The sequence below is a fragment of the Lynx rufus genome, unplaced genomic scaffold (genome assembly GCF_022079265.1).
Source record: "Lynx rufus isolate CCGP_SWC_20201006 ecotype Redwood Valley unplaced genomic scaffold, mLynRuf1.p SCAF_7, whole genome shotgun sequence".
Lineage (NCBI taxonomy): Eukaryota > Metazoa > Chordata > Mammalia > Carnivora > Felidae > Lynx > Lynx rufus.
The window spans coordinates 46,496,067-46,520,690 of record NW_025814889.1 but is presented as its reverse complement, the minus strand read 5'-3'; the positions used below and the strand labels follow the sequence as shown (position 1 = coordinate 46,520,690).

General features: G+C 40.4%; 1 protein-coding gene across 3 annotated transcripts in view; it reads right to left on the bottom strand.

The window, feature by feature from the left end:
• The window catches only part of BORCS5 (BLOC-1 related complex subunit 5), a 99,837-nt gene that overhangs the window by 6,266 nt on the left and 68,947 nt on the right, over window positions 1-24,624 (bottom strand). For all 3 annotated transcript variants that reach the window (XM_047066337.1, XM_047066336.1, XM_047066335.1), the window contains exon 3: window positions 19,390-19,547. In XM_047066337.1, the coding sequence (XP_046922293.1) occupies window positions 19,390-19,547 (158 nt within the window). The remainder of the gene's footprint in view (window positions 1-19,389; window positions 19,548-24,624) is intronic.

Sequence of the window (24,624 nt, the reverse complement as noted above, 5' to 3'; positions counted from 1 at the left end):
GGAGGCTTATGGCTCATGACCAAGATTATCCTAAACCCCACCCCTTGTCTACATAGTTACTGCTGTCAAGTGAGAAGTGGCTATTCGTGAGGCTGCACAGCTAACCTCAGGGAGACCTGTTTCACGGAAGCTCCTGTCTTGACTGACTTAGGGTGGCAAAACAGGTCTCAGTTGCTTTCAGACCCACTGGCTTAAATTCTCAGTAGTTCCCTTCCTAAGGTTTAGCCAGAGCTTTTACCTCAGGTATGAAGTGACCGTTCAGATACTGCAATTGACCTAAGTGGACATCTGAAGGCATTCCTAAGCTCAAAGTGAGTGACTGAGTCACTCTGTGAGGAGCGGCCTTCGATGGAAGCAACACATAAAAAAAAAAAAAAAAAAATTAATGTGAGGCTGAGTAATCATTCCCGATTTACAACCAACTATATATAGCATAGAGATAAACACAGTGGTGTCAGAACTGGGTCAAAATCTTGGTTCCGCATGTGATTCGTTATCTTCGTGACGTTTTTTTAAAGTAAGCTCCCTGCCCACCATGGGGCTTGAACTCACCACCCTGAGATCCAGAGTCACAGGCTCTACCTGAGCCAGCCAGGCCTCCCCTACCTTTGTAACTCTGAACCAGTCACTTAACCTCTTTGAGCCTCAGCTTCTTCACCTTTAGACTGGGCATAATGATAGTCCCAATTTCAGAAGGCTGATGTGAGGAGTCATGAGGTCACATGTACAAAATGTGTGTAAGAGCCCCGAGAAAAACAGAGTGCCACAAATTGTAACATATATGTGAACTGAAATACACTATGTCTAGAGACCCCTTTTACATGACAAATGGAAAACGAGGTAAATTTAGTAAATCAGGGCAGGAAAAAAATGACATTTTGAGGTATCCAAATAGACACAATATATCTTTTTTGTAAAGGCGGGAGAGTTTATTGTTATGGCTCATCTCTGTTACACTAACTATCCTCAAGGCTGACACAGTCACCCAGATGACAATTTACCATTGTGTTTTTCGCTGACATGTGTCATTTTTGTTCCAAACTTTTGCTACTGAAAGTCTTATAACAGAGTCACATTCCTCATCTCAGTTTCCCGACAGAAACACTTCATACTCCATAACGGCTAAAATCATTATTTACCTACAAGCCCTTCCATGTGCTTTTGATTTATATGTTCAGCCGTGAGAATGAGTAACTCCTACCACTCTTTGGTGCCACCCAACATGGTAAATTAAAAATATACAGGTGTACATGCATGCATATATATTTTTTCAAAAAAAATTTTGAAAGCAAGCAGAAGAGCTCTGATAAATGACACCTTCTCCAACAGGAGTCCATAGCTTCAAAAATGTTGTTACAGATAATTTCCTGATAGGGGTGCCTGGATGGCTCAGTTGGTAGAGCGTCAGACTCTTAATCTTGCGTTGTGGGTTCGAGCCCAATACTGGGTGTAGAGATTACTTAAAAATAGAGTCTTTAAAACATTTTTTTTTCTGACAAAATAAGCTTTGATGCTGGTTTGGCACAGGCGGGTCATCCTATGGAAGATATCTAAATGCTTGATGTAACTTCTTTTTCAAAGTAAAGGTGATGTTTTCAAAGTACGTACTACAAAGGTCTATAGTTTTAAGTTAGAACGCTATATAATACAATAAGCTCACAACGATCCTGTACACTTGCTAAATTCTAAAACCTTAATTGTAGATATGTACAAGATGGTCAAAAGTAGCTTAAAACTAACTTTTTCACAGGTGAAAAGAAAAATGAGTAGGTAAATTGTGTACCACAGTTAAAAAAAATTCAAGTTTATATGATCAATAGACTCTTGCTTTTCCTATCCCTTACTTAAGTTTCAAAAAAATGTTAAAAGGTCTGCTTAAGAACTCAGATGAGATTACATTTAAAAAAAAGTTACTTTAAAAAAGTTACATTACTTTAAAAGTAATGTTCAGCTTTTAATGTCATAATGTCTCTCAGTTAACTTAAGCCTCAAGGTCAATTTTTGTTTGGTCTTAATAAATAGTTCACTTTCTTTGCACCCATTCTACATTTAAGTTCCTGTTTCCCAAGGAGGCCAATTTAGGAATGGGGGGGGGGGGGCGGTGGGAAGCAGAGGCCATGAAGGGCTGAGGCCATAAGCAAGGGCTGTCTGCCCTTCTCCTCACATTCCACATCCAGCCTTGGCTTTGTTCTTCCTTTGGACAGACATCCTTCTTTGCAACTGCTTCCGTGTTTTTACATAAAGGCCCACACTTTCACGTTTCTAAATGTCAGAACTACCAATTCTCCTGATGAGAGAGCATTAGCATAGCTATATAAACTAGTACTGTTCCAAGGGCAAAATCTGCTGCTGCCAATTCATTTCTCCAAAGAAGATGTACAAATGGTACATGAAAAGATGTTCAACATCATTCGTCACTAGAGAGCTGAAAATCGAAACCACAAACAGATACCACTTTCTACTCAATAGGATGGCTAAAATACAATGGCAGGCAATAGTGAGGAGGTGGAAAAACTAAAATCCTTGTGCACTGCTACTGGGAACAGAAAATGGTGCACTGCTTCAAAACCAGTTTGGCAGTTTCCCCCAAAGTTAAATACAGAAGCGCCACATAATCCAGCAATTTCACTCCTAGGTATTATACCCAAGAGAACTAAAACGTAGGTGCACGCAAAAACTTGTACACAAGTGTTCATGGCAACATTATTCATAAAGTAGCCGAGAAGCAGAAACAACCCAAATGTCCATCAATGGATGAATGGATAAACGAAATGTACATCCTTACACTAAAATATTATTGGCCATAAAAAGGCATGCAATACTGAGCTAAGCTACAACAGAGATGAGCCTTGAAAACATGATGCTAAGTGAAAGAAGCCAGGCACAAAAGGCCACATGTTATATGATTCTGTGTATGTGAAATGCCCAGAAGAGGTGAGTCATAAAGACAAAGTAGATTAGGGGTTGCCTGGAAATCGGAGAATGGGGGATGGGGAGCGACTGCTAACTTACATGGGGTTTATTTTTATGGTGATGAAAATATTCTGGAAATTAGTGGTTTTAGAGGAATAACTTTGTGAATATACTAAAAACCACTGAACGGTACACTGTCAGAGTGAGAGGTACCTCTAAATCGAGTTCTCACCAATTTCATGAAAAGTTCCTTGCGTGGTTTTTTTTTTTTTCAGTTCTTTTATGTTTGCATTTATTTACTTTTTTTTTTCTTTTTAACTGACCCCATAATGACCGCATTCTTCATCTCACTCCTGACTGGAGGCACCTTCTTTTTTTCACATTTTTACTTAAATTCCAGCTAGTTAACATACAGTGTAATATTAGTTTCAGGTGTACAATATAGTGATTCAACACTCTCATGCAACACCCAGTGCTCATCACAAGTGCACTCCTTAATCCCCATCGCCTATTTCAACCATGCCCCCACCCACCTCCCCTCCTGTAATCATCAGTTTCTTCTACAGTGAAGAGTCTGTTTCTTGGTTTGCCTTTTTTCCCCCATGCTCATTTTTGTTTCTTAAATTCTACATATGAGTGAAATCATATGGTGTTTGTCTTTCTCTGACTTATTTCGCTTAGCATAATACTCTCCAGTTCCATCCATGTTGTTGCAAATGGCAAGATTTCATTCTATTTTGTGGCGAAGTAATATTCCATTATACACGTACGTACACACACACACACACACACACACACACACACACACCCCTCATCTTCTTTATCCATTCATCAGTCTATGGACAGTTGGGCTATTTTTCATAATTTGGCTATTGTAGATAATGCTGCTATAAACATTGGGGTGTATGTATCTCTTTGAATTAGTATTTTTATATTCTTTGGGTAAATACCTAGCAGTGTGGTTGCTAGATCATAGGACAGCTCTATTTTTAGCTTTTTGAGCAACCTCCATACTGTTTTCCAGAGTGGCTGCACCGGTTTGCATTCCCACCAAGACCAGAGGTACCTTCTTCTTAAGATTGTTCTTCTTGGGGGGTGCCTGGGTGGCTCAGTCGGCTAAGTGTCCGACTTAGGCTCATGATCTCGTGGTCCGTGGGTTCAAGCCCCGTGTTGGGTTCTGTGCTGACAGCTTAGAGCCTGGAGCCTGCTTCAGATTCTGTGTCTCCCTCTCTCTCTCTGCCCCTCCCCTGCTCGCGCGCTCTCTCTCTCTCTCTCTCTCAGAAATAAACATTAAAAAAATTAAAAAAAAAAAAAAGATTGTTCTTTTTGGGGCACTTGGGTGGCTCAGTCAGTTGAGTGTCTGATTCTTGATTTCAGCTCAGGTCATGGTCCCAGGGTTGTGGGATTGAGCCCTGCATCAGGCTCTGTGCTGAATGTGCAGTCTGCTTAAGACTCTTTCTCTCTGAGCATGATGCTAAGTGAAATAAGCCATACAGAGAAAGACAGATACCATATGGTTTCACTCTTATGTGGATCCTGAGAAACTTAACAGGAACCCATGGGGGAGGGGAAGGAAAAAAAAAAAAAAAGAGGTTAGAGTGGGAGAGAGCCAAAGCATAAGAGACTGTTAAAAACTGAGAACAAACTGAGGGTTGATGGGGGGTGGGAGGGAGGGGAGGGTGGGTGATGGGTATTGAGGGGGGCACCTTTTGGGATGAGCACTGGGTGTTGTATGGAAACCAATTTGTCAATAAATTTCATATATATAAAAAAAAATAAAAAAATAAAAATAAAAAAAAATACAAAAAAAAAAAAAGACTCTTTCTCTCTGTCCCACTACCCTTCTCTCCCACTCTCTCTCAAAAAAAAAAAAAAAAAATTGTTCTGCTCTCAGAACCTTGTGCTTGGGCTTAGTTGCTCTGGCTTTCACACATCAGTTACCACCTGACTTTGTCTTTGACTCACATGACTGTCTGTCTCCACTTCAGAGAGTCAAGTGCCCCTTCCACCAAAGTCTGGCATGTTCTGGCTGACCCTCCACCTTCTATCCCTACCACATGTTCACCACCATTTGACCCCTACTGGAGATTCAGACAGATTATGAAGGTTACGGGTATGCTGGGGTGTGACAAAAACCTTTCTGGGTCAACTCTGTGTTTTCTGGGTTTCTGAACCTCCTTCAGATCATCATTCCCACAGAGGATTTGGGAGTTCTCTGTGGCAATCTTCTCTAGGATGCCTGTCTCTTGCACAATGGACACACGATGGGAAGATGTTTTCATTAATTACATCAGTGGCAACAATTACCACAAATTGGACACTTTGAAGTGATCCTATTTTTTTTTTTTTTAAGTTTAGTTATTATTGAGAGACAGGGAGACACAGAGCGTGAGCAGGGGAGGGGCAGAGACAGGGGGAGACACAGAATCCGAAGCAGGCTCCAGGCTCTGAGCTGTCAGCACAGAGCCCGACACGGGGCTCGAACCCACAAACCGTGAGATCATGACCTGAGCCGAAGTCAGATGCTTAACTGACTGAGCCACCCAGGCACCCCAAAGTGATCCTATTTCTGAAGACAGTAGTTTGTAATAGTTTACAGCTTATAAAAGTAAACTTTTGCCATTTATTCTCATACCATACCTTTGATCTGTAAATCAGACAAGAAGGGGAACTCCTCTCTGGAAAGTCTCTGTCTACAGGATCTACCAAAAATAAAAACTGAAATCCACAGTAGTGGGACTATTTCTTTTGGTAATCTATGTGCATATGAGGATGAGTAGGGAGGTAGAACACAGTATACAATATTCCGTGATGCCCTGGTTGTTTTAATTAATGTAATAAAATAATGTATAACAGTGACAACCACCACCCCTTGAGGATCTATTAAATGTTGGGCATTGTACTATGTACTACGCACATTATCTTTGTTCCTCACAAAAGTCCCATGGGGAAAATGTCACTCTCCTACTTAGAGGTGTGGAACTGGGGACTCAGATCACAAAATGTGTCTGGGGTCACAGGGCCAGAACTAGCAGTGAAGCTAGACTTTAAACCCACGCTCTTCCACCTAATCTTTGCCCATCTTTTCGACAGAGCTAATTAATTTGAACGTCATTTCAATTAAATACATGCCATGTTGAACAACGTGTTCAATACTTTTTTTTTGAAATCCTTAACAGATGCATTTAAATGGCAACTTTTGACAGTTTTCAAGTGGAGTGAAAGAACACTTTTGTTTCTAATTTAACCACCATGATTTTTTTTAAGAGCCAAAATAACAAATTACCAGATATAGCATGGATATTTACAAAACAAAAACTGAGAGGAGACCAAAAGGAATGAACTTTGTCAGCAGATAAGCTGTAATGACATTTTCACTGGCAAAGTCTGTTTGTACACTTTGGACTCTGACGTTTCACTTGTACCAGCATTTCACAATCCCTGACCTCACCAGGGGGGCTTTAACACAGAATGTTCCAGCTGCAAGGGTCCTGGGAGATCAGTCCCACTCCCTGGCTTTACAGATGGAGACTACTGCACAGGGCTTGAGCAGTCCCATGCGGCTGGTACCATCAGAGCCAGGGCTGGGCTCCAGATCTCCTGGTCACCATCAACGGTCCCAAGGAACGAAGGTTGGCCAGTGACATTTCCTTCTCCACAGTTAGCTCTACCTTGTCAAAAACGAATTAAACTGTGTGAAAACTGTGACCTGCGAGTTTTTCGGTCCGTAAGAAACCCCCAAATCTGCTGCTAATGAATGTCAAAGTCAAATCAAACATCTCCAAATCCATTAGGAATAGGAACCTGCTCAGGTGGGTCTACATCTGCAATTAGGAGGATATCAGGCCAAAGCGTGCGCAGTTTCTACTTCCTTCTGGAATTACATAAACCTTCCCTGGTCCTTGTTAGTCTGCCATTTCCTGTTGCGAAAGGAACAAACAATGGGCAGACTGTCACCGATGTTTTCATTAAGTATACCACAGGCTGAATGGCATCGATTACCATGTAATGGACATTTTGAAGTGACCCTGTTTCCTTTTTTCAAACAAGGTATCTAAATGTCTCCTTAAAGAAACACATTTTATTTGGGTCTTCAGGAGAGTTAAGACGCATCAGGACCTCAGGAATTTGAATGGCATCACTTTGTTCCAGTAGTTATTTCTGACTTGCCCAACTTCCCCACGTGCCTTCTTACCCTCTGTGTTATGTTTAGGTGGGAAGGTAGGTGAGAGCTCTCAGAACCTTTAAGCAGTTCCCCAAGCTAAATATGTGGCCGTTGGGCAGGTGACCCCCTTCCTCCCCATGCCCCAGAGAAGGGCTAGGGAGTGCCTCTGAAAAGGCAGCAAGTGAAGAAAAAAGATCTGGGCACAAAAAAAAGTTCTGGGCAAAACTCCCACTCCTCCCTCCCCCTTGGGAGAGCCTTCCCCGCACTCTCTGCAAGACAGTAGTTCAGGGCACACACACGCCTATAATCTCTGCCTCCTTGGGCAGTCTCTGTTCCAGGGAGTCTACTCTCTGGCCTCCCTGACTATACCTCTCTCTCCCTGTCCACCTTCATCACTCCTCATCCCCCACCGGACTGGTTTAAAGGCCCTTTTCTCAAAAATAATGGGTGGAGAGCATGGAAAGTTAGCCTTGGTGAGGGCAGAGGAAATGTGGGGTCTTCAGGGTTATTTTTTTAAGTGTGGCTGCATCCTATCAGAACTGTTCTGAAATCTAAAAGTGGATCCTGAAACTATGAAGGGAATATTGTAAAGAAACACTGGGTCCAGGAAAGCGTGTGAGCATCACACACAAGCGACGAGAGGAGGCGGGATGTAGAAGGCCTTGGGATAAAGAACTGAAGGGAAAGAAGCAGGAAAGCACGGGCTCGGGGTCCCGGGTGTGGGTCTGAGTCCCAGCCCCGCCACCCCACAACTGGGGAGCGCCAAACGGTTAACCTTTCAGGCCTTCCAACCTCAGTTTCTTCTTCTGTCAGACACAGACGCCAGTGCATGTAAAATGCCTATCCCAGACCCAGCACGTGGTACACAAGTAGAAAACGACAGCTGTATTATTGTGACTCTTGTCACTATGAGGTACTAAGGGAGAATCTGGAGAAGCTGTGCAGGTAGATGGGGTGGCTGGCTGGTGAAGAGAATCTGGGGGCCGCGTCACTAGCCTGGACTCCCCTTCCTAACATCCAGAACTAAAGGGGAATAAAAGTCTGTATGACCTGGGTGACAGATTCAATAGTTTAAAACCCGAGCTAAGAGGACTAAAACAATTGGACCGTGTGCTCCATAATTCCCTCATTTCTGCACCCAATTGTGTATGAACACAATCCCTCTTTTGATTCAGAGTGGAGAACCGACCTTAGTGGTGGTGTGGAGGTCGATGTTTTACAGTCGAAATTCTCTACCCTGTGCCTGAAGAAAGGATGCGAGAATACTAACATCACAAAGTGTCATATCTCAGTGGACACCACAGTGTGCAGTCCTAAGCACCATGCTGGATGACCTCGCCGCACACGTGAGGGCCTGATCCGGAGACCAGAGGCCGAGATCATCACCTGTGCAGAGGCTGAGGTGACAACTCAACTTAATGCACACATTCATCTGGCAAACACTTCTGAGCACGGCGGGGGGGGAGTGGGGGGGAGACACGAGGCAGGAGATCCTTCCTGACCACAGGAAACCAGGAATGCATTACATACAGGCTGTTGGCATATACTGACAGGTCTAAAGGATCCGCCAGGCAGAGACGGGGAGCACATTCTAGCAGGAGGGAAGACTGGAGGAGACATGGAGCAGGAGTAGAGACCAGGGAGCAGTCTGAATTTCGTGGACTTGGGAGAACAGCCATGACCACTACAAGCTGGAAAGACAGATGAGCGACTATTTACTGAAAGACTCCAGGTTTTGGCTAGAATGAAGAGAGAACGGCTGAGGTGCCTTAGGATTAGGAAGAAACCATTACTAGGCTATGCTGTCATTGTGCCACTAATACTCATACTTCTACAGAATAGCATCACTTCCCTCCTTGGTCTTGCCGCATTTGACATAAATGTCTTTTACTCCCTAAAATAATCCTTTCATGGACACAGCTGCCTGTAGTCCTGCAGACTTCCTTCACGTTCATTATCCCACTTGCTCTAGGCCTACAGGCTGTCACCTTAACTTTCTGCCTGAGCGATTTCTAGTAATGGTTTGATGTGATCCTTGACAAGTAGTAAGCCCTCTACTCAGGTGTAGGATGAACTGCGGACTGAGGCCAGGATGGCTTCTAAAGGTTTACGATATTAAAATAGTTTGTCAACAGGGGCAGAAACAAGTTAACTGTTGCCTCAAGTTCTAGGAACACACCAGAAAAAAATCCTTTGGGAATTCTTGAGATCTGAAAGATCTAGTGAGATTTTTTTAAAGGAGTATGGATCTGCAAGTGTTCTCCCAACTAACAACAGAGAAAGCAAAGAAGTCTGCAGTTCAGAACATCCAGATAAGGATGACAATGAGCAGATTGTTAATAAGGAAAAGAATCTGGCGTATTTGTAATTGTCATTGGTCAAAAAATTGGATAAATCGTAGGTATCGACAGAGTGTTAAGGAAAAGTCTCCTGGCTCACTCTGTACTAGCCAGGAGATCTTTATATTACAAATTCCTTCATAGAAAGGCTTTTCTGGCCCACCCCATCTATAATTTCCATCTCACTGATATTTCAAATCCCGTTCCTTGCTTTGTATTTTCATTCTTAGCACTTATCTTACATGCTATATATTTTATTTTACCTTGTTTATTGTCTGTTTCTCCAGATATGTAAGGTCTGTTTTGTTCAGCGATATATCCTCAACCTAGATACAGCCTCCCACTTTGAACAGAGCCTGGCACAGAGCTGAATGAGTTCATAAATTAAGTAGACATGTAAAGGCATATGCATACAAAGTTCTGAAAGGCATATTCTTATCTCAGTGAGTCAAAATTCTACAGCCAGGGAGACTGAACTAATAAGGCTAACATATTGTGAGAAAAAAGAACAGAGGTATTCCAAGCTGGGGGGAACAATGCATGTTCGAGATGGACATTTGTAAAATACAGAAAACAGAATGAAGCAGGCTAAAAACAAATACCACCAATCATCTCATCATTAAAGGGTAACCACAGTTAATTGTCATGTTTCCTTCAAATCTTTTTTCTTAAAGGATATTTAACATAGTTGAAATCATATTGATAGTATAATGCCATGTTCTGTTTTTTTCACTTAATGTTGAAAGCTTAAGTGTTTTCATAGTATCACTTGCCTTTCATTGATGGACTTAAGTGAAATTTATCACGAAATGTGCCCTTCTGAATCTCAATGTTGGGCTACAGATGCATTTTAGGAATATAAGCTGAAAGATGATACAGATATTCAAAGTGTAGCTCAAAACTTAATACAGCCCTGGGCACGTATATGGACTACATTTCCCAGCCTCCTTTGGAGTTAGCTGGGGCCATGTGATTGAGTTCTAGCCAAAGTGATGTGTGACACTTATGGTTTGGTCCACAGAATCTCCTATCTGTGCTATTCCATTCTCTTTCCTCTTTTGCCAACCAGGTGCTACCAGGATGTGGTCTTTGGGTAGGGCAGAGACACAGATGAGAGGAGCCTGAATCCCTGAAGTCAAGGGAGGAGAGTCACTTGCTAACATCCAGAAACATTCGCCCTGAACACGAGCAAGAAATAAACTTCTGTTGCATTTGAGCCATTACACGTTTCTTAGTCTATTTATAGCTGCAGTCTAGCCTACCGTAATACAACTCCCAAACCTTTATTTTCCCTAAGAGAATAAAGAAGCTTCTCCATCACTAGGATAAAGATAGGGAAATAAATGAAGAATACATTAAGTTCTTCATTTAACAAACATTTATTAAATGTTAACTATGCACCAGGCATTGTTCCAAGCATGCAGCAACATGCAAATTTGCTAAAATTCTGTTTTTCTTCGTGGAAAGAGAAATAGGACAGGGAATAGCTTTTCCCAGCCCTGCTTCCAGTTCTATAACTCATGTGCCCTTAATGCTGCTTATTCTCTAGCTCACAGATTGCAATTACTCCTGCATTCCTCACAAGAGAGGCAGTGAAAGAGGCCTCTAACATTGCCTACTCTGGCAGACTGGAAATGACCTATGGGAGGATGAGGGTCGGGGGCTCTAGTACCTGGCACATGTGGCCAGGACGAGAAAAGCTGGCAGCTCCATCTGTCTAGGGGCATGTCTAGGGCAAGCAAACTAGGGTGGGGGGGGACAGGGCTGCTGTTCACACATGCTCATATGTCAGTATCCAGAATTAGAATGGAGTTAAATCTTGGAGCAGTCAAATAACAGTTTTGCTCATGCTTCGCCAAAAAATACAAGCCTACATTTCCAAAGGCAAGTAATAAACTAGATTGGGCCCTTTTCCAGGATTTCAGCCTTCTGGCAGGACAGTGCTGGTGTAAAGGAAGTGTGGGGCCAGGCCCAAGGAAGTATTGTATGCATACCTTATAACCAGACAAACCAGAATAAGCTCAATCCCCCATCTGCATTTCCTGCCACCCAAGGGACCAGTTGTATTTCTTACCAAAAAGAAAGGTTGCCCAAAGGACAAGAATGGGGGAGAACTATAATTATATTGTAAGGTCTCAACCTGAAATTTACACCAGAGTAACTTGTAAGATAGAAAGGGAACCTAAAAGTTTCTTTCAAATATTAGCAAAAAGAAAGCCTAACATCTCAATGACCTTGTCAAAATTTGTAGGTTTTTTTTTAATGTTTATTTATTTGTGGGGGGAGGAGGGAGAGAGGGAGTGGGAAGGAGAGAGGGAGTAGGAGTGAGGCGGGGGAGAGATGGGGGAGAGATGGGAGAGAGAGGGAGTGGGAAGGAGAGAGAGGGAGTGGGAAGGAGAGAGAGAGAGAGAGTGGGAAGGAGAGAGGGAGTAGGAGTGAGGCGGGGGAGAGAGAGACAGAAAATATATGCAAGTGGAGGGGCAAAGAGAGAGAGGGAGACAGAGAATCCCAAGTAGGCTCCAGGCTGTCAGCACAGAGCCCACACAGGGCTCAAACTCATGAACCGTGGGATCATGACCTGAGCCAAAATCAAGAGTCAGATGTTTAACCGACTGAACCACCCAGGTACCCCCAAATTTGTAGTTTTAAACCCATTTTATAATTTGAGGTCAAGCAAACAACAACAACAACAAAAACAATGCGAGGGTATGTTTAAAAGCAACAGAAATGTAACACGGCTAAAATGTAAAGGAGTCTCAGTTCAAGGTGGTAAAGAAGTAACAGCCTCACGGGGCCAATGGTCCACTTGAACCAGGTTTTTAACTGAAGGAGCTCACAATGAATGCTAGTGACAGTTCAGACACTGATTCTCTGTGCAACACTGTAAGCAACTCATTTAACCTTGACCATCTCTCCCCCAGCCCTATGGGAGGAAACATGGTACAGGAAGTCAGGTCAAATACTTGGAAAATGGCTCTAGCTCTAGCTAGGTCTTAAACGTTCCAGTACTGTTGCCTGAAAGAAACCCCTGCCCAGCTCTGTGTGAAGCCCATGACTGGTAACTCACTCCTTCAAACACCAGTTGAGAGCCTCGTGCATGAAAAAGGGACACCTGAAATCAAAATGAAGTACTCCAAAGAAGTAGAATAGAAGTAGTATGGTAAAGTGGAAAAGAGGGCTGATGATCTATCATATCTTAGCCATTTTAACTAGAAGAAAACTCTTGGGCAAGTCCCACAAGAACTCAGGGACTTCGTTTTCTTTATTTGTGCAATGAAAGGGCTGCATTAGAGAAACTTTGGGGTCTATTTATAATCCCATGTAACCACATGGCTCTCTCAGAACTAAAACTCTTTCTTATCTGTTCATCTGAAACTCCATTCAATGCTTCATATTGGTTTACGCTAAAACAGCATGCTTATCGACACATCTAAGAATGAAAAACGCCGACTACCAGAATCATACTATGCATTTGGTCTCAAGGTCTTCAAGCCAGCACACAGTAACTGCAACAAAATAAAGCCAGTGGTTTTATCTTAGTTAACAGAGCGTTCCAATCTATGAACATACTTACCCATTGACAGCAACTACAGTGAGGCAGAAACATGATCCAGGTCAGTGACAAGAGCTGCTCCAAATGTCTCAACTGGGTCTTCCTGGGACTGTGAATTTGCCACCTGCCCTCCTCTCTTAAATCCCCTATCCCTGGGGAAAGCACCCACGTTAGGAAGATGTATGTTCCTTGCACTTTTCAGTTAACCCAAATTTCAATGGCTGATGTGACCTAAAACTGCAAGTGTCTGCCTGCCAACTTGAACCTCAAGTAGAAATAACGAGCTATAGCAGAAAAATCACTGAAATGACAAAAGTGATATATCTGTAGCCTAGGAGTCAAGGACTAATCATTTGCTGCCATCCAGTTTCACATTTCTCACAGTCCAGGTTCCCAAGCACCAGTTTGTCAGTCACAAAGCAGGGTGAACAATTAATTACAAAAATCACACATATCCCACATCTGTAGCCTGACAGAAATTGTGCACGGCTTGAGGGAAACCAGAGTGCGCTAAAAATTATGTCTTGCCTCTACTTAGATCTTGTTCCTACTTGGGCTGTTGGGAGTAAACCTTAAAATGAGCCAATATTTAGGCTGCCATTGGTCTCAAGAAACTACATTAGGCCAATTCATGGCATTAGGGTTAGGCTTTTCTCTCTAGTCATGATTTATATTAAAAACAATAATAAGAGCTATCACTATAGTGTTTCCCATATGGGAGACATGGTCCCAGGTACCTCATGGAGAGTAATTCATTCAACCCTCACCAAAACCTATCTGAGGTAGATTCTATCCTTACTCCATTTAACAGAGGAAGAAACTGAGGCTCCAAAGAATTACTTGTTCAAGGTCACACAGATAGTCAGAAACAGTGTCAGGATTTGAACCCAGGCAATAAGGCTCTGGAGTCTGCACTCAGAACCGTTATGTGGAAGCACCCACAAATAGAAGGTACACGTTATCCCACCTCAGCTGAGCCCTCCATGACTCCCAGCATCCACAACTGTACTACTGCTCATTGGTCACTTTCAATGAATAACCTCCCCTCTTCTTCAGGGAGAACACACAGGCTCCTCGGGTGTGGCTGATCTATGCCAAGTATCCTTCTTTTTATAAACTTGTCCAAGTTCTCCCTGTTCTCTCAAAACAGATGCCCCAGGTCTGTAAATCCCACCCTCTCTTGCTGCCTTGGGGACCCTGCTCTAAGACCCTTTCTACCCTTCCCCATTAATCTCTTCTCTTCTGTCTCTTCCCCATCAACCTGTAAACATGTTCAAGGATACCACCTGCAAAACCAAACCAAATCAAACCAAAACAAACACCAAGCCCTCTTTTGATCTCCATTCACTTTCAACTCCATTATTTTGGCCACTATCTCACTCTGTGACCCTGGATAAATAAATTGCTTACCCTCTCTACTAGGCTTCAATTTCTGAATCAGAATAATGAGGGTGCTGGACCAGAAGGCCTTTAAGGTCCTCTGATCCCCAATGTTCTATGGTTCTTAATGCAGAGAAGAGATCTGAACAAGTTTAATTTCTTCACTGTCCCCGGAAGCCCCAAAGTTCATTTTCTTCTAAGACTGCCAAGCTGTTCCTGTAGCCAGCAATGCTCCCCGACTTCTCTCCATTCATTCCCCAAACCTTTGGATTCCCTTGAAGAGCTAGCTTAAATCTCACTGGCTCCAGGATATCCTGACTTTTAATTCTTCCAGAACTTCACCTAGGGACCACAACTGAGCACTCTCCATCAACAGTGCCTCATCTTTCACATTACTGTCCTGTGTATCTTTGTTCCCTCGCTTCGACTAAGCTCTCAGCAGGCAGGCACTGTGTCCACTTTTTTGTAACCCCTACAAAACCTCACACTAAGTAGGTCTGCAATAGTTGCTCAGCAGTGCTGGTTGTCGGAGGGGTCACCCAGTAGCCACTAAGGAAACCAGCAGTCAGTGTGTATTACCCAGGCGCTCTATGAAGGAAGACTACCCCTATCTTCTACTCCTCTCTCATGCACATGAATCTGTGAAACACAAACTTGTCACTCAAGAGCATCATCCAAAGTTAGGAACAGGAAAGCTTAGCTAACTCCTTGATTTTCTTTTATCGGAATCAGAAAACAGTTATAGCTGTGTTTCCCTTTGATCCAAACTTAAGTAAGTGCAGGCGCTGTAACTTTATGAGTCTCTGGTTGATCCAGGTTCTACACTTCCACTAATACATATTCTCCAAGGTTATTAAGTTCCTTACTTTTCAACACATACAGCATTATGTTACTTCCTCACACTTGCAACCAAATTTCCAGGAAACATCTGGAATAATATTAGAGACTTGGTGTTATATCAAAACTACATCCTCTGCTTTATTCATTTGGAAGTGACTAATTTCAACCCTGAGGTTAGAAGTGAGCACAGCTGGATGTGTATGTTCTAGGAGTTTGTTAGCATCTACCAACAAAGATGCCAAGTCACCAATGAAAACCCTAAAACAGTGCTCACCTTCACCTTCAGAGAACTACCGAGGTACCGCTGCTCGGTACTGAGTACTGTTCCCTGTTCTGTAACAAACCTGGGTAACTACTGACTACTCAAAGTGAATCCCAAAGTTCCTCAAACAATTTTAAACTCAGTTTTGTTTTTTTTTTAAGTCAGTTTGCTTTAAATGAATGCTCCAGAACACTGGTTCTCAACCCTGGTTACATGGTAGAATCATCTAGAGCACTTTCATAAATACCAATGCCCAGCTTCCTCCTTTCCCCCACTCACCACCCTTCAAAGATTTTTATCTAACTGGTTCAGAGTGAGACCTATATACATCAGTTATTTCTTTCTTTTTTTTTTTTTACATCAGTTATTTCTTAAAGGCAGTTCAGCTACATTGAATAAATTAAGGTATTATTATTTCAGGTATGCCAACAGCATTATGGCTGTGTTCTGGAAAAGGGTTCTTAGTGGAAAAACTGATAAAATTCAAGTAAGGTCTCTGTTTAGTTAATAGGGTGGTACTGATGTTAATTTCCTCATTTTGATCATTGTACTAAGGTTCTGTAAAATGCTCACTTTAGAGGAAGCTGTGTGAGGGATATACAGGACCTCCCCAAATTACTTTTGTGACTTTTGTCTAAATCTAAAATTAATTCAAATTTTGGAAAGTTTTCAAAAGAGTCCTTTACCTTTAAAGATACATACTTAAATATTTGTGAATGAAATTAAATGCCTGAGATTTACTGCCAAATAGATCAACTGGAGAGGTGGCAGGGAGTGTGAGTGGGGATATGGAGCGAGGAGCTTTCACAAATTGATGCCTGTAGAGGGCGCCTGGGTGGCTCAGTCGGTTGGGCGTTTGACTTCAGCTCAGGTCATGATCTCTCATGGTTGCTGAGTTTGAGCTCAGCATCAGGCTCTGTGCTGACAGCTCAGAGCCTGGAGCTTGCTTCGGATTCTGTGTCTCCCTCTCTCTGACCCTCTCATGCTCTGTCTCTCTCTGTCTCAAAAATAAATGAACATTAAAAAAAAATTAAAAAAAAATAAAACAACAGAAATGGATTAGAGGACCTTCCAATAAGAAAATGAGAAGCATTACAAAATAATGGTTCTAAAATCTTCTAAGAGTTAACATCATGGTTAATTTCTAGCACAGAAGTCAAAAATGGTAAGGTGTCTGCAAGAGCATTTCCCAAAGAATGTTCTAAAAACACTACTTCTATATGATGTTACCTAAGATAAAGGTTCTGAGGTCAAATAAGTTTGAAAAGGGGCACCTGAATGGCTCAGTTGGTTAAGCATTGACGTCGACTCAGGTCATGGTCTTGTGGTTCGTGAGTTGGAGCCCCACGTTGGGCTCTGTGCTGACAGCTCAGAACCTGGAGCCTGCTTTGGATTCCATGTCGTCTTCTCTCTCTGCCCCTCCTATGCTTGTGCTCTGTGTCCTTCTCTCTCAAAAATAAATCAACATAAAAAAAAGTAAGTTTGAAAAGCACTGGCTTTCTTTACTATAAGATTCCTAAGAAATTTATTTTTTAGAAGATTTTATTTTTTTAATGTTGATTTATTTTTGAGAGAGAGAGAGAGAGATAGCATGAGTGGAGAAGGGGGAGAGAGAGAGGGAGACACAGAATTTGAAGCAGGCTCTGGGCTCCAAGCTGTCAGCACAGAGCCCAATGCAGGGCCCAAACTCACTGTCCCCAAGATCATGACATGAGTTAAAGTCAGACGTTTAACCGACTAAGCCACCCAGGTGCCCCTCAAGATTTTATTTAAAAATTTTTATATTTATATATTTATTTTAAGGGAGACAGAGAGTGCAAGCTGGGGAGGGACAGAGAGAGAGGGGAACAGAAGATCCAAAGTGGGCTCTGTACTGACAGCAGAGAGCCCGATGTGGGGCTCAGACTCATGAACCGTGAGATCGTGACCTGAGACGAAGTCAGACACTTAACTGACTGAGCCACTCAGGTGCCCCTTAAGATTTTATTTTTAAGTAATCTCTCTCTATACCTAATGTGGGGCTCAAACTCACAACCCCAAGATCAAGAGTCACACACTCCTCCGACTGAGCCAGCCAGGTGCCCCAATTCCTAAGAGCTTTTAATAAAATCATATGCATCATGACTTTCCAAGGGTGGTGATGGAATATGCAAGAAGGTTGACCTTCTTCACATGGAACTAGTTTGGTAGAATTTATTTTGGAAAATCATGCGTGAGACCAGTGATTCCCAAATCTCACATAATGGAGAATGTATTCAGTGTCATTTGGTAAGTGTATTAAAGTAATGATTCACAGACCACATCCTAGACCTACTGGCAGGAGAGAACTCAGTATTAAAACAAACAAACAAAAAACTCAAGAGAGTCTAATACATAATCATGTTTGAGACTGAAATCTCTGTAGATCATACTACAGTAAAATAAGCTTATAATATTTGAAAAACTACAACAATGCCAACCAATATGCAAATATGAAATGACAATTTGGAATTGTCTTCCAAATGAAAGTACTTAATCCATGAGAGAAGCATATATGTATACTTTTTATGAAAGGTAAGTAGTAAAGCATTGGAGGCGTTGGCAAATTTAAATCTATCAATATAATTAGTGACTACTATGTAATCTCAAGGATGTACTACATCTATTACTAATTGTTAATGAATTTGCAACGATTCTCAACCCTTTACTTGTGTGTTTCCTCATGTCCATCTTCTTTTCATGCCTGAGCCAATGACCAGGACTATTTAAACAACTCCAGGAGGTGCCATTAACATAAGTGGTTTCTCCAGGACAGAGCTCCTGCCCTTTTCTTTATATGATACTACTTTGTGGTATTAGGAATCTCAATCCCTTCTTTACTGAAAACTTTGGAAAGTGTATGTACTATGCCTTAGTGCTCACAGAGCTGTGCCATGCAGCAGCCCAGCCAATGATATATTTAAGTACTTCACAGAAGTACCTACTATTATTAATAATTACTAAATATTTGTACCATGCACTTTAGGTTTCTAAGTACTTTCACATGAGTTTTCTTGCTCTTTCCCTCACAAAAACCTTGTGCATTAAGTAGGCATAATTGTTTCCATTCAGCCAATAAAAATCACCTAGCTTTTCACATGCTAATACAGTGAAAAAATAATTGAAAGAGATATCAAGGCTCCTGCTCTCAAACAACTGATACCCTGTTGGAAAACAAAATGTAAATTATATAGGAAACAGCGAAAGTCCATTCAAAGATATAATGTTAGCTACAGCAGATTAGTATATCAGTACTTTACACACACTAACAATAGCTAACACTTACTAAGCAATTTAATCATCACTCAACACTTGGGACAGTGTTACTGTCCCCCCATTGTTACTATTACCCCATTTTTCAGATGAGAAAACCGAGACCAGAACGAGTTAAGTAACTTATCCAAGCAAATAAGTGGTGAATCAGGATTCAAATTCCAGATTAGTCCAGCTGCATAGACTACTCCTTTTCACCAACACATTTTACTGCTAGGAAAGACAGAGGACAAATGTCAAGACTAAGATGGGTGCCTGAGGGGTTCAGTCATTAAGCATCTGACTTTGGCTCAGGTCATATCTCATGGTTTGTGAGTTCGAGTCCCACTTTGGGTGAGCTTGAGCCCTGCTTTGGGTGAACACGAGCCCTGCTTGAGGTGAGTCCCGCTTCTCTCTCTCTCTCCCTCTGCCTCTCCTGGGATTCTCTTTCTCTGCCCCTTGCTGACTTTCACCCTCTCTCTCTCTCTCACAAATAAATAAATAAATAAAATAAAATGTAAAAAAAAAAAAAAAAAAAAAGACTAAGAAAATGGCTACTTCCCATAAAGCTTGGATCATTGGCTCTACTGCTCAGTAGAAAAGGACCTGGTAGTCAGAGGAAATGAGAATCGTGAGCTGGTGATGTTATTTTCCCACAGTACGTTACCTCTTTGATTCGTTTAACCAAAGCATTCTGATCAAAGGCAACGGCCTCTGCACACTGATGAAGGTGGTCCTGATATCGAAGGCAGAGCTGTAACACCTGCTGAGAATCCAATTTCTCCAGTTTGGTATTTGTTGGGGAAGTCTGGCCACTCAATAGTCCTTCAAAGTAGAAAAAATTTAAATCAAATAAGATGGAAATTATTGTCAACAAATTTGTTTTGTAAATAACAATAAATTCACTGAAGACAGGATAGAAGACTAAGATTTAATCTTACATCTTTTCCTATATACTAAAAACAAACATAGCAACTGTCATTTATGGAGCATCTGTTACACACCAATCACTCGGCAAAGTGCTTCCTATACATAATTTTTCATACTCATAATTGCCCTAGAAAGTAAGGAATTATTAGTCCTATTTCATAGATAAGAAGCTCAAGACAGAGAAGTAACTTTCCTAAAGTCACACAGTGACTAGTAAGTGGTTTCTCCAGAATACAGTTCCTGACCCTATGACACTATTTCAAGGTATCAGGAATATAAATCCCTTCTTGAATGAAAACCTTGGAAAGTGTATTTACTCAATTTCTTTTAATAATTAAAATGACTGTCTGACTTCAAAACAAAGACTGCAGCAAGACACAAAGAAGGGCATTAAAGGGATCAATCCAATAAGAGGATATAATAATTATAAATATTGATGTATCCAACACAGGAGCACCTAAATATATGAAACAAATATTAACAGACATAAAGAAAGAAACTGAAGAGTAGCGGACTTTAACATCACACTTCCATCAATGGATAAATCATTCAGACAGAAAATCAATATGGAAACAATGGCTGTGAATGATACATTAGATCAGATGGGCCTAACTGATACATTTAGAACATTCTGTCCAAAGATGGCAGGATACACATTCTTTTCAAGTGTATATGAAACATTCTCCAGGACAGATTACACGTTAAGCCACAAAACAAATCTTAATAAATTTAAGAAGACTGAAATCATATCAAGTATCTTTTCTAATTACAATGGTATGAAACTAGAAATCAATTACATGAAAAGAACTGGAAGAAATATAAACACATGGAGGCTAAACAACATGCCACTAAACCACCAATGAGTCAATAAATAAATAAAAGAGGAAATAAAAAAATACATGGAGACAAATGAAAATGAAATGGTCCAAAATCTTTGGGACACAGCAACAGTAGTTCTAACAGGGAAGTTTATAGTGATATAGACCTTCTTCAAAAAACAAGAAAAATCTAAATAAACAATCTAACCTTACACCTAAAGGAACTAGAAAAAGAAGAACAAACAAAGCCCAAAGTTAGTAAAAAGGAAGCAAATAATAAAGATTAGATGGAAATAAATAAAATAGAGACTAAAAAAACCAAGAGAAAAGATGAATAAAACCAAGATCTGGTTCTTTGAAAAGGCGAACAAAATTGATAAACCTTTGGCCAGACTCATCAAGAAAAAAAAAGAAAGAAGACTCAAATAAAATCAGAAATGAAGGAGGAAAAATAATAACTGACATCACAGAAATATAAAGAATTATAAGAGACTACTATGAAAACATGCCAACAAATTGGACAACCTAGAAGAAATGGATAAATTCCTAGAAACATACAATCTTCCAATATTGAATAAGAATAGAAAATCTGAAGAAACCAATTATTGGTTATACAACTGAGTCAGTAAACAACAACAACAACAACAACTCCTTTCAAACAAAAGTTGAAGGCCAGATGGCTTCACAGGTGAATTCTACCAAACATTTTAAAAAGAGTTAATGCCTACTATTCTTCTCAAACTATTTCAAAAAAATAGAAGGGGAAGGAAAACTTCCAAATTCATTCTTTGAGGCCAGCATTGCCATTACTAAAACCAGAGACACTACAAAGAAAGAAAACCACAGGCCAATATTACCGATGAACACAGATGCAAAAATCCTCAACAAAATATTACCAAACTGAATTCAACAATACATTAAAGATCATTCACCACGATCAAGTGGGAATTATTCCACAGATGCAAGCGTGGTTCAGTATTCACAAATCAACCAATGTGGTACATCATATTAACAAAAGGGAAGATAGATACCATATGATCATCTCAATAGATGCAGAAAAAGCAGCAAAATACAACATCTGTTCATGATAAAAACTCTCAACAAAGTGGTTTACAGGGAACATATCTCAACATAGTCAAGTATGAAACACTCACAAGTCACATCATACTCAATGGTGAAAAACTAAAAGCTTTTCCTCTAAGATCAGAAACAAGAAAAGAATATCTACTCTCACCACTTTTATTCAACATAGTACAAGAAGTCCTAGCTTCAGCAATCAGACAAGGAAAAGAAATAAAAGCACCCAAATTGGTAAGAAAGAAGTAAAACTATCATTATTTGCAGATGACATGGTGCTACATATAGAAAACCCTAAAGGTGCAGGATATAAAGTTAATATACAGAAATCTGTTGTACTTCTTGGGGTGCCTGGGTGGCTCAGTAGATTGAGCAGCTGACTCTTGGTTTTGGTTCCAGTCATAATCTCATGGTTTCATGGGTTTGAGGCCCCACACTGGGCTCTGTGCTGACAGTAGGAAGCCTGGTTGGGATTCTCTTTCTCACTCTCGCTCTCTTTCTGTCCCTCCGTTGCTCATGCTCTCTCTCAAAATAAATAAATAAACTTAAAAAAAAATTTGTTGCACTTCTATACACTAACAATAAAGTAGCAGGAAGAGAAATTTTAAAAATCCCATTTAACCAAAAAATTTTAAAAAATAAATAAATAAATAAATATCATTTAAAAGAATGAAAAGAATAAAATACCTAGAAATAAATGTAACCAAGGAGGTGAAAGACCTAAACTCTGAAAACTATAAGACATTGCTGAAATAAACTAAGATGATACAAATGAAAAGACATACCATGTGCATGGATTGGAAAAAAATTAGTATTGTTAAAATGTCCATACTTTCCAAATCAATCCACAGATTGGGTGCAGTCCCTATCAAAATACCAATAGCATTTTTCATAAAACTAGAACAAATAATCCTAAAATCTGTATGGAACCACAAAAGATCTGGAATAGCCAAAGCAATCTTGAGAAAGAACAAATCACAAGCTCACATTTCAAGATATACTACAAAGCAACAGTAATCAAAATGGTGTGGTACTGGCACAAATGGAACAGGATAGAGAACCCAGAAATAAACCCAAACTTATATGGTCAATTAATCTACAACAAAGGAGCCAAGAATACACTATGGGGAAAAGACAGTCTTTTCAAGAAATGGTGCTGGGAAGACTGTACAGCTACACGCAAAAGGATGAAACTAGATCACTGTTTTAACACCATACACAAAAGTAAACTCAAAATGAATTAAAGACCTAAATGTGCAACATGAAACCATAAAACCCCTAAAAGAAAAAACTGTTATCTCTTGGACATCAGCCTTACAACATATTTATGGATAAGTCTCCTCAGATATGAGAAACAAAAGCAAAAATAAACTGTTGAGACTACACCAAAGTAAAAAGCTTCTGCACAGCAAAAAACAAAAACAAAACAAAAACCATCAACAAAACAAAAAGGCAACCTAGTGAGAAGATATTTGCAAATGATGTATCTGACAAGGGGCTAATATACAAGATACATAAAGAACTTAGATGTTTTGGGGTGCCTGGGTGGCTCAGTTGGTTAAACATCCAACTTCAGCTCAGGTCATGATCTTGCGGTTCATGGGTTCTAGACCCACATTGGGCTCTGTGCTGATAGCTCAGAGCCTGGAGCCTGCTTTGGGTTCTGTGTCTCCCTCTCTCTCTGCCCCTTCCCCACTCACACTCCATCTGTCTGTCTGTCTCTCTCTCTCTCTCTCTCAAAAATAAACATTAAAAAAAAAAGAACTTAGATGATTTCACACACACACACACATCCAATCAATCTGATTAAAAAACGGACAGAGGACCTGAATAGACATTTTTTCAAAGACACACACACAGATGGCTAATAGTGCTCAACATCACTAATCTCTCTCAGAGAAATGCAAATCAAAAACCAATCAAAATGACGAGCATTAAAAAGACAAGAAACAACAAGTGTTGGCAAGGATTGGAGAAAAGGGAACCCTTGTGCACAGTGGTGGGACTGTAAATAAGTGCAACCATTGTATAAACTGTGTAAAATGGAGGTTCCTTAAAAAATTAAAAATAGAAATACCGTATTATCCAGGAATTTGGCTTCTGAAAATTTACCTCAAAAAATGGAAACACTAATTTGAAAAGATATATGTACCCCTATGGTTATTGCAGCATCATTTACAGTAGCCAAATTATGGAAACAATCCAAATGTCCATCGATAGATGAAGGGATAAAGAAGATGTACAGATTCAGAAGACAGACAGATAGACAGACACACACACACACACACACACACACACACACACACACACACAGAGGAGTATCAGTCATAAAAAAAAAAAGAATGAAATCTTGCCATTCGTGACAACATGGATGGACCTACAGGGTATTATGCTAAGTGAAATAATTCATACAGAGAAAGACAACATATGATTTCACTTATGTGGAATCTAAAAAACAAAACAGACTCTTAAGTACAGAGAACAAACCGGTGGTTGCCAGAGGGGAGGTGAGCGGGGGAATAGGTGAAATAGGTAAAGGGCATTAAGAGGTACAAACTTCCAGTTATAAAATAAATAAGTCATGGGGATCAAAAGTAGAGCATAGGGAATAGAGTCAATAATACTGTAATAACGTTGTATGGTGACAGATGTGACTACACTTCTTGTGGTGAGCTTTGAGCAATGTACAGAGTTATGGAATCACTCTGTTGTACATTTGAAACTAGTAGAACATTGTATGCCAACTATACTTTAATAATAACATTTTTAAATGGCTGTTTGAAAAACTGAGAAACAGAAATAATATGTAAAGGAACCCATCAGGAGGAGATGCAAAAATGGAGAAATTTAAAAAGTGAATAGAATGTCAGTGAACACACTAGAAACTTTTGTTATGTTTTTTTCCAACATCAGTTTTGTTGTGTAACTATTAAATTCCTGACATGTGCATAGGACGCTTATTTTCAAAGCCTTTCATATAAACTTAACTTACTTTTCTTTAAGGTGTAGTATGTAGAGGAAGATAATTACTAACACTTATGTAAGAAAAAAAATCAATTAAAGAGGCTAAATGAGTT